General features: G+C 40.2%; 1 protein-coding gene across 1 annotated transcript in view; it reads left to right on the forward strand.

Annotated features, from left to right (window-relative positions):
• The window catches only part of LOC145409598 (PAX3- and PAX7-binding protein 1), a 67,266-nt gene extending 57,022 nt beyond the window's left edge, over positions 1-10,244 (forward strand). Inside the window, exons 13-15 of the mRNA XM_080279951.1 lie at positions 3,319-3,514; positions 6,868-7,087; positions 9,700-10,244. Of these exons, the coding sequence (XP_080136077.1) occupies positions 3,319-3,514; positions 6,868-7,087; positions 9,700-9,900 (617 nt within the window). The 3' untranslated portion in view covers positions 9,901-10,244. The remainder of the gene's footprint in view (positions 1-3,318; positions 3,515-6,867; positions 7,088-9,699) is intronic.
• Positions 10,245-11,337: the final 1,093 nt, after the last annotated feature.

Raw genomic sequence — 11,337 nt, forward strand, 5'->3', positions numbered from 1 at the left:
GAATTCAGGGCCAGAGTAGGAGAGGAGTTACAATCAGTGAATTGGATTGAAATGGATCTGGACAGCTTGTGGAATGCATGTAGGGATTGCTTAGTTAGGAATGCTAAAGTAGTGTGTTGTGTGGCAAGAGTAACAATAAAGAATACAGGTACGGCATGCAGGGATGAAGAGGTTAAGAGAGCAGAGGAGGAAAAGAGGAAGAAGTGGCTAGAGTGGACACTGGACAGGGGTTAAAATAAGAACTGAGTATATTGAGAGCAAGAAACACATAAAGAGACTAGTGAAGAGGAAAAAGGAGGAGGTTTGATGAGCTAGGAAGAAAAATGAATGCAAATTACAGTACTATGAAAATAGGAAGTTATTCTGGAAAGAGGTGCAGAAATGTAGAAGTGACAGCAGAAAGGAATATGAAAGAGTGTAGGGAGAAAGAGGAGGTAAATGATGATCTAGGAAGAGAAATGAATGCAAATTACTCTGAAAATAGGATTTTATCTTGGAAAGAAGTGCAGAAAACTAGAAGTGACAGTAGAAAGAAATATGAAAGTGTGCAGGATGTAAGTGGTAGATTATTAACTCATGGGGATGAAATAAAGACCAGATGGAAAGAATATTTTGAAAGTCTGTTGAATGGGAAGGGAGAAAGCAAAACGAGTGTTAACATGATTGGTTTTGGGGTGTACAAAGGAGGAGTGCAGTGCCAGGAAAAGTGACACTCACGGAGATGAAGAATGCTGTGAAGCAGCTGAAAAATGGGAAAGCAGGTGGGATTGATGAGGTGTATGCAGAGATGATTAAGTGTAGTGGAGAATGCGGAAGAAAGTGCTTGTTGAAGATATGTAAGAAGGCGTGGATGAGTGAAAATTTGCCAGTAGAGTGGAAAAAGGCAGTGGTTGTATCTCAGTACAAAAATAAAGATGAGTGAAGTGAGTGCAAGAATTAACATGGCATAAGTCTTTTGAGTGTTGCTGGGAAGGTATATGGAAAAGTTATTAAAAAGTAAGAGAGATATCAGAATTCCAAGTGAATGGAGAGTGGAGTGGCTTTAGGAGTGGCAGAGTATGTTTGGATCATATATTTGCAGTGAGACAGATAATGGAGAAGGCGTGTAAGAAGGACTTTAAGGTGTTTTTGGCATTTATAGATCTGGAAAAAGCATTTGGCAAAGTAGACAGAGATGGATTGTGGAAGGTTTTGCACATGTACAGTATAGATGGTAAACTGCTAGGTGCCATCAAGAGTTTTTATGATGGTATCGAGGCATGTGGAAGGGTAACTAGGCAACTAAGTGAAGGGTTCACGATTAATGTGGGCATGTGACAAGGTTGTGTGATGCTCCCATGGATGTTCAATACATATATGGATGGGGTGATGAGAGAATTAAAAACACGAGTAATGGAGAGTGGGATGGCGTTAGTAATGAGGTAATGAATGGTGATGGATGGAATATCTCAGATTTGTTGTATGCTTATGATGCACTGCTACTTGCAAATACCGGACAAGAGCTTGGTAGACTAGTTCGAAGTTTTGTAGATGTCTGTGAGTGCTGTGCCTTTGAGAGTAAATGTTGAAACGAGTAAAATGATGGTCACTGAGAGAGAGAGAAGGTGGCTCCCAGTGCGATGTTAGGTCACTGAGAGAGAGAGAAGGTGGCTCCCAGTGCGATGTTACAGTGAATGGAGAGAGACTGGAATTGGTGAGAGTTCAAATGCCTGGGTACAGTGATAGAAGAGAGAGGAATATGTGCATAAGAAGTTGAAAGTAGAATGACACATGGAAGGAAAGTAGCTGGTACTGTGAATGCCCTGATAAGAAAGAGAAGCTTGAGTGTTGCAGCTGCATGAGGCTTATGTGAAGGGGTGTTAGTGCCAACTTAACATACGGATGTGAGACTATGGTGTAGCATGAAAATGAAAAGAGTAAGAGCAATGGAGATGGAACTGCAGAGGAAAGTATGTGGAGTACAGAGGGTGGATGGGATACGGAATAATGTGATTCATGATGTGTGGAGGGAGGAAGTCTGTGGACACCAGAATTCAAGAGAGTGTGCTGAGATGGTATGGTCTTGTGGAGAGAATGGATGAAAATAGATTGGTGAAAAGGGTATATCTGAGTGAATTTCAAGGAGGGAAGAACGAGGTAGGCCAAGAAGAAGGCGGAGGGATATGGTGGATGAGTGTGTGAGGAAAAGAGGTATGGAAGTTGATGAGGCTAAGGTACTGACAAGAGGCCAACTGGCTGGATGAATTTTGTTTAGAGAAGTGTTTGACCAGGGATTTGGCACCTCTTTTTAACATAACAGTGTTCGGATTGGCTTTACTCAGTAGGTACTGTATATGTGAAGCTACAGAGCTTGGTGAATTTTTTTTGACCTATCAGATGGAGCCAGGATTTCAAGAGCCTGAATGATGAGGGAATGGAAGCTTGGCCCATGGAATTGGGCAGACTTTGGTTGTCTGGACGTTGCTACTTCTCACCCTGCCCTAGGGTGGGAAAGGAGGTCCGGATGATGATGGAGATTAAAATATGGAAAGGAATGAAAAGGATGCAAGAATGTGGAAATGAAAGAGGGAAGAAGTAAAAATGTAAATGACAAAATATGAAGAATACTAATAAGTGAAAGAAAGCAGGGAGAGAGAAAGACTACTCTGAGAGCTGATGAATGGGATAAATGAGAGAAGAGTGTGGTTAATGTGATTTGGTTTAGTGGTGCACAGATAATGAATATGGTGTCAAAGGTTGTGTTTTTGGCTGGAGTTCTGTATAGAATTTTGTGAAATTGAAGAAAAATGAAAAGGAAATACTGTACATTTTAATGACGTTTAAGAAGTTATGAAATATTATGGGGAGATTACATTCTACCGTACATTCGAAATATACCTGAAAGTGGATTATAGGTATTGGAGTTGCACCATTGAAATGGAATATCCTTATACATAAGAAGTAACCCAGTTGTATATAGAAACTGTTGTTGAGTATCTGGTGAGTGTTGCAGGAAAAGTGTGTTGAAGACTAGTGATAGAGGAGTGGTAGTGATAGAAAAAGATAGATATTTTTAGTATGACAGACAAGCACTGACCCTAACCACTTGTTTGGCTACAATTGTATGTCAGTTGGATAGTGTGTACACTGCATCCTCAACTATGCCATTTTCAAGGATAATAGTTTCATCACAGTACTTGTTTCCTGATTCCCCTACTTCCTTTTCCCAGATCCTACCCTTCCCACTTACTACAGTAATGGAAATTGGGATAGGGTGACATGGAAATAGGGAGGGTGACAATTGCTGGCCACAGGATTAACCTGAATATCCTTTTGCAGAGCTGGTAGGATGCTGGTGGGACCCTTTGTCACATTCACAGACAGTTCGGCTGGTGAACCTGGTCAGACACTATGCTGAAGCCTACCCTTCTCTTGGCCCATCCTCCAAGACTCTTAAAGAGCTGACACATGCCATCATTGCCAAGATCAGGGATGCCATTGATAATGACATCTTCATTCCCATGTTCCCTAAAAAGTATGATATTTGGTTCATTTTCAGATACACAGATATATTTTTTGGCTTGTATATTTTATGGCCTGTAAAATTCATTAAGATTGGGGGGGGGGGGAGTATTTCATTGTAAGGTAAGTAATTTATGAGAACTTGGGAAACATGTTATGTGCTGGAGGTGGGGCTGGAGCTAGCCCTGTGGCTAGAGTGAGGAGTGGTTGGAAGAATATAAGCGACCCATTGCCTCTCTTGACACTGAGAGGGCTCTCCATCCGTGCTAAGGGAATCATTATATGCGGCATGTGTTAGGAGTGTATTGCTGTATGGCACTGAGACCTAGGCAGTAAAGGACGAGGATATTTGCAGGCTCAAACATAGAGAAATGACAATCATTGGGTGGATGTGCAGTGCATTCTTGAATGTGAGGCCCTGGGGGGGCTAGGTTTATGATGGAAGAATTAAGAGGAAGGATGGGACTGGATTGTATTGATGTTTTGATGAGGATAGGTAGATCGAGATGGTTTGGGTATGTGGAGAGGATGGGGGACTACAATTGGGTGCAGAAAGTGAGAAGTGTTAATGTTGGAGGAAGGGTTGTGAGAGGCAGACCAAAGAAGACCTGGGATGAGGTAATTGTGTGTGACCTCAGGGATAAGGGGACTTAATAGGAAGGCTGCTAGAGATCGAGCAGCATGGAGAGCCACCATTAGGTGACCAAGGCTGACACATGCAAACATGTTGGATCCTTTATATGCAAAAAAAAATAAATAAATAAAAACAGTGGTATGAAAGATTTTAACAAAATGTAATGTATATAAATACCCAGAGATGGAATGCATAAGATTCAAAAGAAACTATTTGAAAGTGATAGTGAATGTAAATGTGGAAGTAGTAATAGCAGTTGTTCCCTAGGAAGTCTGGGCGAATAGCCTCGAGTCCCTAAGGAAGGCCGTGGCTGACACCAGGTTTTTTCCCAGAGCTGTCGCAGAGTGCATGTTGTGTTGTTGGCGCAGGCGATTGTGTGCAATGCAATCTTCCATAATGTGCTTAATAGTATGGGGTGCTGTGTTGCTTCCTGGACAGGCATCAGTAATGGAGTCATCCATCCTTTTCTGATAACTCAAGAGGGCTGGATGATGCCCACATCTCAGCCTGGCCAGGTGGACCCTGTCCTCATGAGGGAGGTAGGATTTGGAAGGGTGGATTTCCTCTCTTCCATCCTTCTTTCCTTCCATCCTCTTCTGTCTTTTTTTCCATGTCCCTGTGCCTACGGGTGCCTTTACACTCCCTCTTCTGTCTTTTATTTCCTTCATTCTTTCCTTTTCCTTCTGCCTGTGGGTTACTCTACACTGATTGAAAAGCCTAATGGTTTCCAGTACACCAGGAAACCATTTACTATGCTGGGTTGTAACCATAGAACCAAATTATGGCACCTGGTGTTTTAGTGGGCAATTAAGGTGCTCCAGTTGGATTGAGCCAGTGCACGTTTCTATTCAAGGGGTAGATGGGGTTTATTGCTCACGTAATGCCACTCAGGGATGAGTGAGGCTGGTCATTCTCATATTAACTGTCAGGACCAACTTGCCCATCCCCGGGTTCCTACGCTCCTCATAGGGCAACACAGGATTAGATGATGGATGGATGGATATAAGTTAGTTATGTTTCATTGAAAATTGTCAAACAAAGATTAACAGGTAAGTGGAAGTACTTGTACTGTAAGTGGGAATGTTGCTAGCATTCCACTGTACCTATACCAGTAGTCATTTTCTTGCATTTATTTATATATATATATATATATATATATATATATATATCTCCAGGACTTAACAGGTTTATGAATATTAATGATTTTTTACGGGGGAAAAGAAAATGCATGTATTAAAGCTCACATAGCCTTGTAGCTCCCACAGCACAATGAAAATTGTATGTGGTACAACCTCCTATGATTCATGCCCCACAAGACATCAAATAACCAGTACCCTTCACAGCGGCTGTCAATTAACTCCTTTTCTATGTCCAGTTGTACTACATAATTAACTGTACATCAGCTGCCAAAAACTTCTCTGGACATCGTAGTGGATATATTTGATATGAGTTCTTACCCTCTGAATCCCCCCCCTCCCCCCACACACACACACGAGGGAAAAAAAAAATCTTTTATTGCTCCGACTCTTCGGTTGTATCTGTCTTGACCTGCATGGACAGTTTGCGTCTTTAGTTACCTTAAGAATTTTGTCCTTCGGAGCATCATGCATTCCTGTTACATTTCAGTTCATGATTCCCAATGTGGGGCTTCGTTTTGCTAATTCAATAATAGGTATAGTAGGTAGCCAAACCCTGGAGCCACCCAATATGTCTGTCCCATGGTGGACTGGACTCTGTCAGTGATGAAGTGAGGTACTGTGGGTAAAGTATTGAAGTAGAGCAGCTGCTCAAGATTCACTCGGTTATCTGTGGCAAAGCTCCCTGCTGAGGAGCAGTAACCTTGACCTTATATAACCAGCTGTATGGCCATAGTACACTCCCATGATTGTAACTACTAGAGTAGATATGTTGCCAGTAATCGCAGAATGAATGGATATTTTAGTTTGGCTATTTGGGTTAGTTTTTCCTGAGAAGGGCAGCCATTGCTTTTTTTTTTTTTCCATAAAAAAAAAAAAAGTACTTAGGGATAGAGGTACCAGTCTCCACTCCTTCACCATTAAAGTTATTTTTACATTATGGGGAATGTGAAGGTACTGTTTTTCCTCCTTTTTGAGGGATTAAACCAGCTTATTGTAACTAGAAATTAAATAATGTAAGCCAACACCTGCCATAGTTTGCTGATGGAAGCAAGAAAATTGCCTGTGATTAACTTATCAGAGATTTCCTTGAAAGTGGATGTACTTGCTTGGCAGTAACAGGAATAAAACAAATAAAATTACGTATGACAGGATTAACATAAAATTTTTTAATGAAATGCAGAATGGCTTCCTAGCTAAAGATAGGTTACAGGGTAATGTTGACTTCTACATGCAGTATAATTAGCCTCCATACTTTGATTGCTGTACTTTATGTATACAGTATTTTGGTCAGTTTAGGTTTGCTACTGTACATAGAGTTTTGTAATTTGTTTGTACTGTACATAGATTTTGGATGTACTTTTTGTTGGAATATATTGATTATTTCAGTGTTTTGAGAACAGTTATTTGTTGATTTACATGTCATTAATCAATACAGCACATCTTTTCCATTTTTCACACAGTATTTTCACCCATAGTCATACAGATGCTTATCTTCCCATCATCATTTTTATCTTCCAGTAGAAGAATACTGTAGTGCCAACTGGGATATGTATACCAATTACTGATATCATCATTTTAATTTTTCTGCTGTAGTGTATATGACAACAAGAACTCTGGGGTGAGCCTGTTCTTCCAGCGTCAGTTCTGGGTGGCCTGGAAGCTACTGAGTTCAACTTTAATGTGGCACAAAGTCCTCAGTGATTCAGTGATCCATGACCTGGCCGTCCGATCCCTCCTCAACCTGTATCTCCTGCCGGCACTCAACCTTGCTGCGGAGATCAATCCCTCAGATGCCCTTGACAAGTGTAGAAATGTGAGTGACAGTGGTTTTGTATGCTACTAGTACAGACAGTCCTTGTTTTAACAGAGGGATGTACTCTGAAATAACCGTTTTTACCCAGCAAACAGGAATAGTAATATAGGAGAAACCAGCAGATCAGCTTAGTAGGTAGCAATGAAACATTTATTAGGGAATTTTTCTGGAATTTACTTGGACTTGACAGCAGAAAATAATAATAATAATAATAACTAAAAGTGGCATATACCAAGGACATTTTCAGTAATCTTAAACCACATTTTAAGGCCCTCAAGTTGAACAGTAATGTTCAGCTTGATTTATTGTAATAAGGCATGAAAAATTATTTTATCATTCACTTTTCATTCCCTTGTTTTAGTAACTTTCCAAAATTAAATGTAATATTTCACAATTGTTTCTCTAGCCCCTTTGCACAGTTGTGCAGAGCTTTAGTTGCAAATGTTTTGAGGACACTATCCACTGTGTCATAATATGAAGGGCTTGACAGTGTTGGCAACACATCTGTGTTGTAAAAGGCAACTAAGACAGGCAGAAATAGAATTACAGGTCTTCATTGATCATTCCTGACCCCCTTTTGGTGTTGCTGTTTGCATTGCAGAAGCCTTGTTCATTATTTGTAGACAGCAGTGTCATTCCCATTTTTAGGGCATCATTTATGCAAGACATACTGAACAGAAAAGTTCATTGAGTTCCAAAGATTGTATCATTGGATTTTAAATGAAACTGGTCATTGCATAATCTTTGTTTTATGGAAGTGAATCAGTATTTAACCCGTTAACTGCGCATGGCGTTTTTTGGAGGGGTCCGTGGTGCGCAGACATAGGGGTAAAAAGGAAATTTCTCAAAGGCCAAGTTTTGTCTTAGGAATTGAGAGAACACATGCCAAAGTATATAGTAACGAAATATTAGCTCAATATTTACCTTGGTAAAGCCATGGACGAACATCGAAGTGTGTGATTCCCTGTTGGAATGTATAGTTTTCTGTTTCTGTTTCGGTTTCGGTTTTGAAGGCTCAAACATCCTTGCATGGGTCGACCATGGCACTATATTCGAAATTCACCTGCGCAGCCAGGGCTGTATTGAGCAGTCGCACTCGGTACAGCCCAGGCTGTATAGAGCAGTTAACGGGTTAAGTGTTCAGTTGTACAGTCATGCTCCCTAGTTTCTTTACCTTGTGATGAGAGGGAAGTGGAGGACAAGGTTTTAGAAAAACCAAGGGAATAGATATTGGCATCTCATCAGATACATACACATACATGGGTACGTACATACACACCACTGAGCCATGAATATTCATTCCTGTGACTTTTCTCCAGTGTTGCCTTTCACCTCCATTTTTCCAGAGGGGGGTGGGCTAAAGAAACTGCGGATCATGACTGTACCTCCTGCATCACAGGGGAGGGAAAGAAGGAAGATTGTGCTTGGGACTTCTTTTTCCACTGGTGTACCTTTAACCTTCTCATTATGATGTATTTTATATTTGTTCCTGCCACTGCCAGATGATTTTATTTGGTGTAGAAAGCTTGATTTGGAGGGGTTATTTTGGACTGGAGGGGTTAGGTGAAGCCCTCATTAAACTTTTCACAGCCTGACTTGTCCAAATGTGGGAGAAAGTAGTCTAAAAGTTTCAAGAATAATCCATCCATCCATCAACCAATCCTACTTTGCCCCCATGAGGAGTGTAGAAGCCTGGGGCTAGGCAAGTTGGTCCTGACATTTTAGATGAGAGTGACCAGCCTCACTTGTCCCTGAGTGGCATTATGTGAGCAATAAACCCCAACCACTCCTTGGATGTAAACCTTCACCGGCTCAATCCAATTGGAGTGCCGTAATTACCCACTAAACCACCTGGTGCCAAAATTTGGTTATATGGTTACCACCCAGCGTAGTAAATGGTTTCCTGGTGTACAGGAGACCATTTGGCTTGTCACTCAGTGTAGAGTCACCCACAGGCAGAAGGAAGAGGAAAGAATGAAGGAAAGAAAGACAGAAGAGGGAGTGTAAAGTCACCCATAGGCAGAAGGACGAGGAAAGAGTGAAGGAAAGAAAGACAGAAGAGTATGGAAGGAAAGAAGGATGGAGGAAAGGAAAGGGCAGACACCCGAGTGCAACACTACATTGAGTGAGTGGATGGCAAGTGCCCCCACCTATCGAGAATAAAATGGAAAAATACATACCAGTAATCTGATTGAAGGTCTTAATAAGATCAAGACCCATGCCATGGGTGCTCTGTTGTCAAATGATTATACTGTAGAACCCCAAGCTAATATGGATACTCCCAAAAGAAGTTGGGCTGTTCTGGTTACCCTTTTCCATATGATTCTCATTTAGCTGCTTTCCAGCCTTGGCCAGTCACCCTAATGAAAAGGTTTATATGACTGAACAGTGTATTTCTTTTTTCCAGGAACCATATTGCCTTAAGTTACATTGTGACTGGATGTTTCTTCTTGTATCGTTTCTTCAGATTTTCTCCTCTAATTTACCCTGCTTTTGTGTGTGTGTTATTTAATTATTTACTTAATTTTTCCTCATCACATCACTAGATGGGAAAGAAACAGAATAGGATAGTAATAATGATGATGGTGATGATTTTTTTCTTGTTTGTTCAGGTAATTAATGCCCTGCCACGCACATGGGTCAAGAGTGAGGGAACCCACGCATTCCTTGGTCGTCTTGAGGACTTCCTTGTTAAGCTGACTGAAAAGCTAGACCCAACAGCCAATGCCCCAGCTCTGAGAGAAGTGTGTGGCCTCTTGAAATCCATTGGAGCAAACACTCAGGCTGAGAAGATAACTCATAAGTACCTGTAATACCATGTACAAGAACATTTACTGACAAAAATTCATCGACATTCTCAAGGCAGACAGTTTTTCTCATGGACTACTTAAGGATTTTGTACAGCTGGTGACGTACCCGGTTTTAGACTGACACAAGCTTCATGACATTTAATGTATCACGGTATTTTTTTTGTCACCTTCATCATCATTGTGTACTTGTACTAACTCATACCTGGAAATTTTGCCCATTCACAGTGCTGTTATTCACAGATTTTTAAAGTGTGGCATTTCATATACTAATTTCATTTATGAATCATTAACAGCTCGGTTACTTTGCATTGTCAGTATAATGATATTGTTTACATTGTAAGATGTTGTACCCAATATATTTTTGTTTTACTTTTATGGTGTAAATATCTCCCCCCATAAGAGCTTCAGAAATAATTATCATAATAATAATCATCATTGTAACCTTATTTCTCGTGTATACCTAGTGTGAAGAGATGAAGAGAATGGTTCTTTGAGATAAGAACCTCCCAATCCACATATTGGTGTGTCAGGAGCAACAGGGCTGCTGGCACCCCAGGTGATGTGTTGTATGATCACCAAACAGCCTTCATCAGTAGCAGTAAGCTAGCGATGGTTTTTGAGGCCCAAGTTCCTTCGCAGTTTTGTACACATTTTATCTGCAAGGAAAGAATAGGTAATACTGTATATATATTTTTTCCATCTCTCTAATCAGAGGTTGCTTTTATTATAATGAGAAGTATAATAACAAATTATGTTCTTCAGAGCGTTATTGCAAAGTATTTGTTTGTTAACCATTGCAGCCTTAGGGGTCTTCCTTAACCCCTTACGTGCGGCTTTATATTTCCCGGTCATTTCCCTGATTTAAAAAAAAAAAAAAAACTGACCTTTTCCAAATTAGTAAGTAACCTTCAGAATGGTAGAAAAACATCCAGAGTAACATGTTTGGCCTATAAAAGGTCTTGGTTCCCATACAAATGCCCTGGTGGATTTTTTTCCCCTTGCGATAGACACTCAGAGCCACAAAATCACAGACTTTTAAACCATCCAAACTGAGCAAAGATTATCATAAAATGGAAGAGAATTATGCACAGTATTATAATATGCAAAAATTTTTAATTGTTATAAAACCCTTGTGGATTTTTTCTTCACATGATAAATCTCACTAAATTCCATCAAGTGTAGAGCTCTCGGACTTTTTTGCTGCATCAGGATATGTAACTAGCACTATAAAATAGAAGTTGAGCATATACAGTAACAAAACATGCAAAAATAACTCTTCAGTTACCTTACAGCAAGTATGGTAGATTTTTCTGTACAGTAAATCCCAAGAAATCCCCGAAAGCAAAAAATTTAAGATTAATCAGACCTTTCAGAATAAGTAAATGATGTTGTAATTATATAGACAAGCATGTTAAAAAAAAAATATATACATAAATCCTT

This window comes from Coenobita brevimanus, chromosome 82 (genome assembly GCF_032717465.1).
Source record: "Coenobita brevimanus isolate Jiangsu-jjx chromosome 82, ASM3271746v2, whole genome shotgun sequence".
NCBI classification, from domain to species: Eukaryota; Metazoa; Arthropoda; class Malacostraca; order Decapoda; family Coenobitidae; genus Coenobita; species Coenobita brevimanus.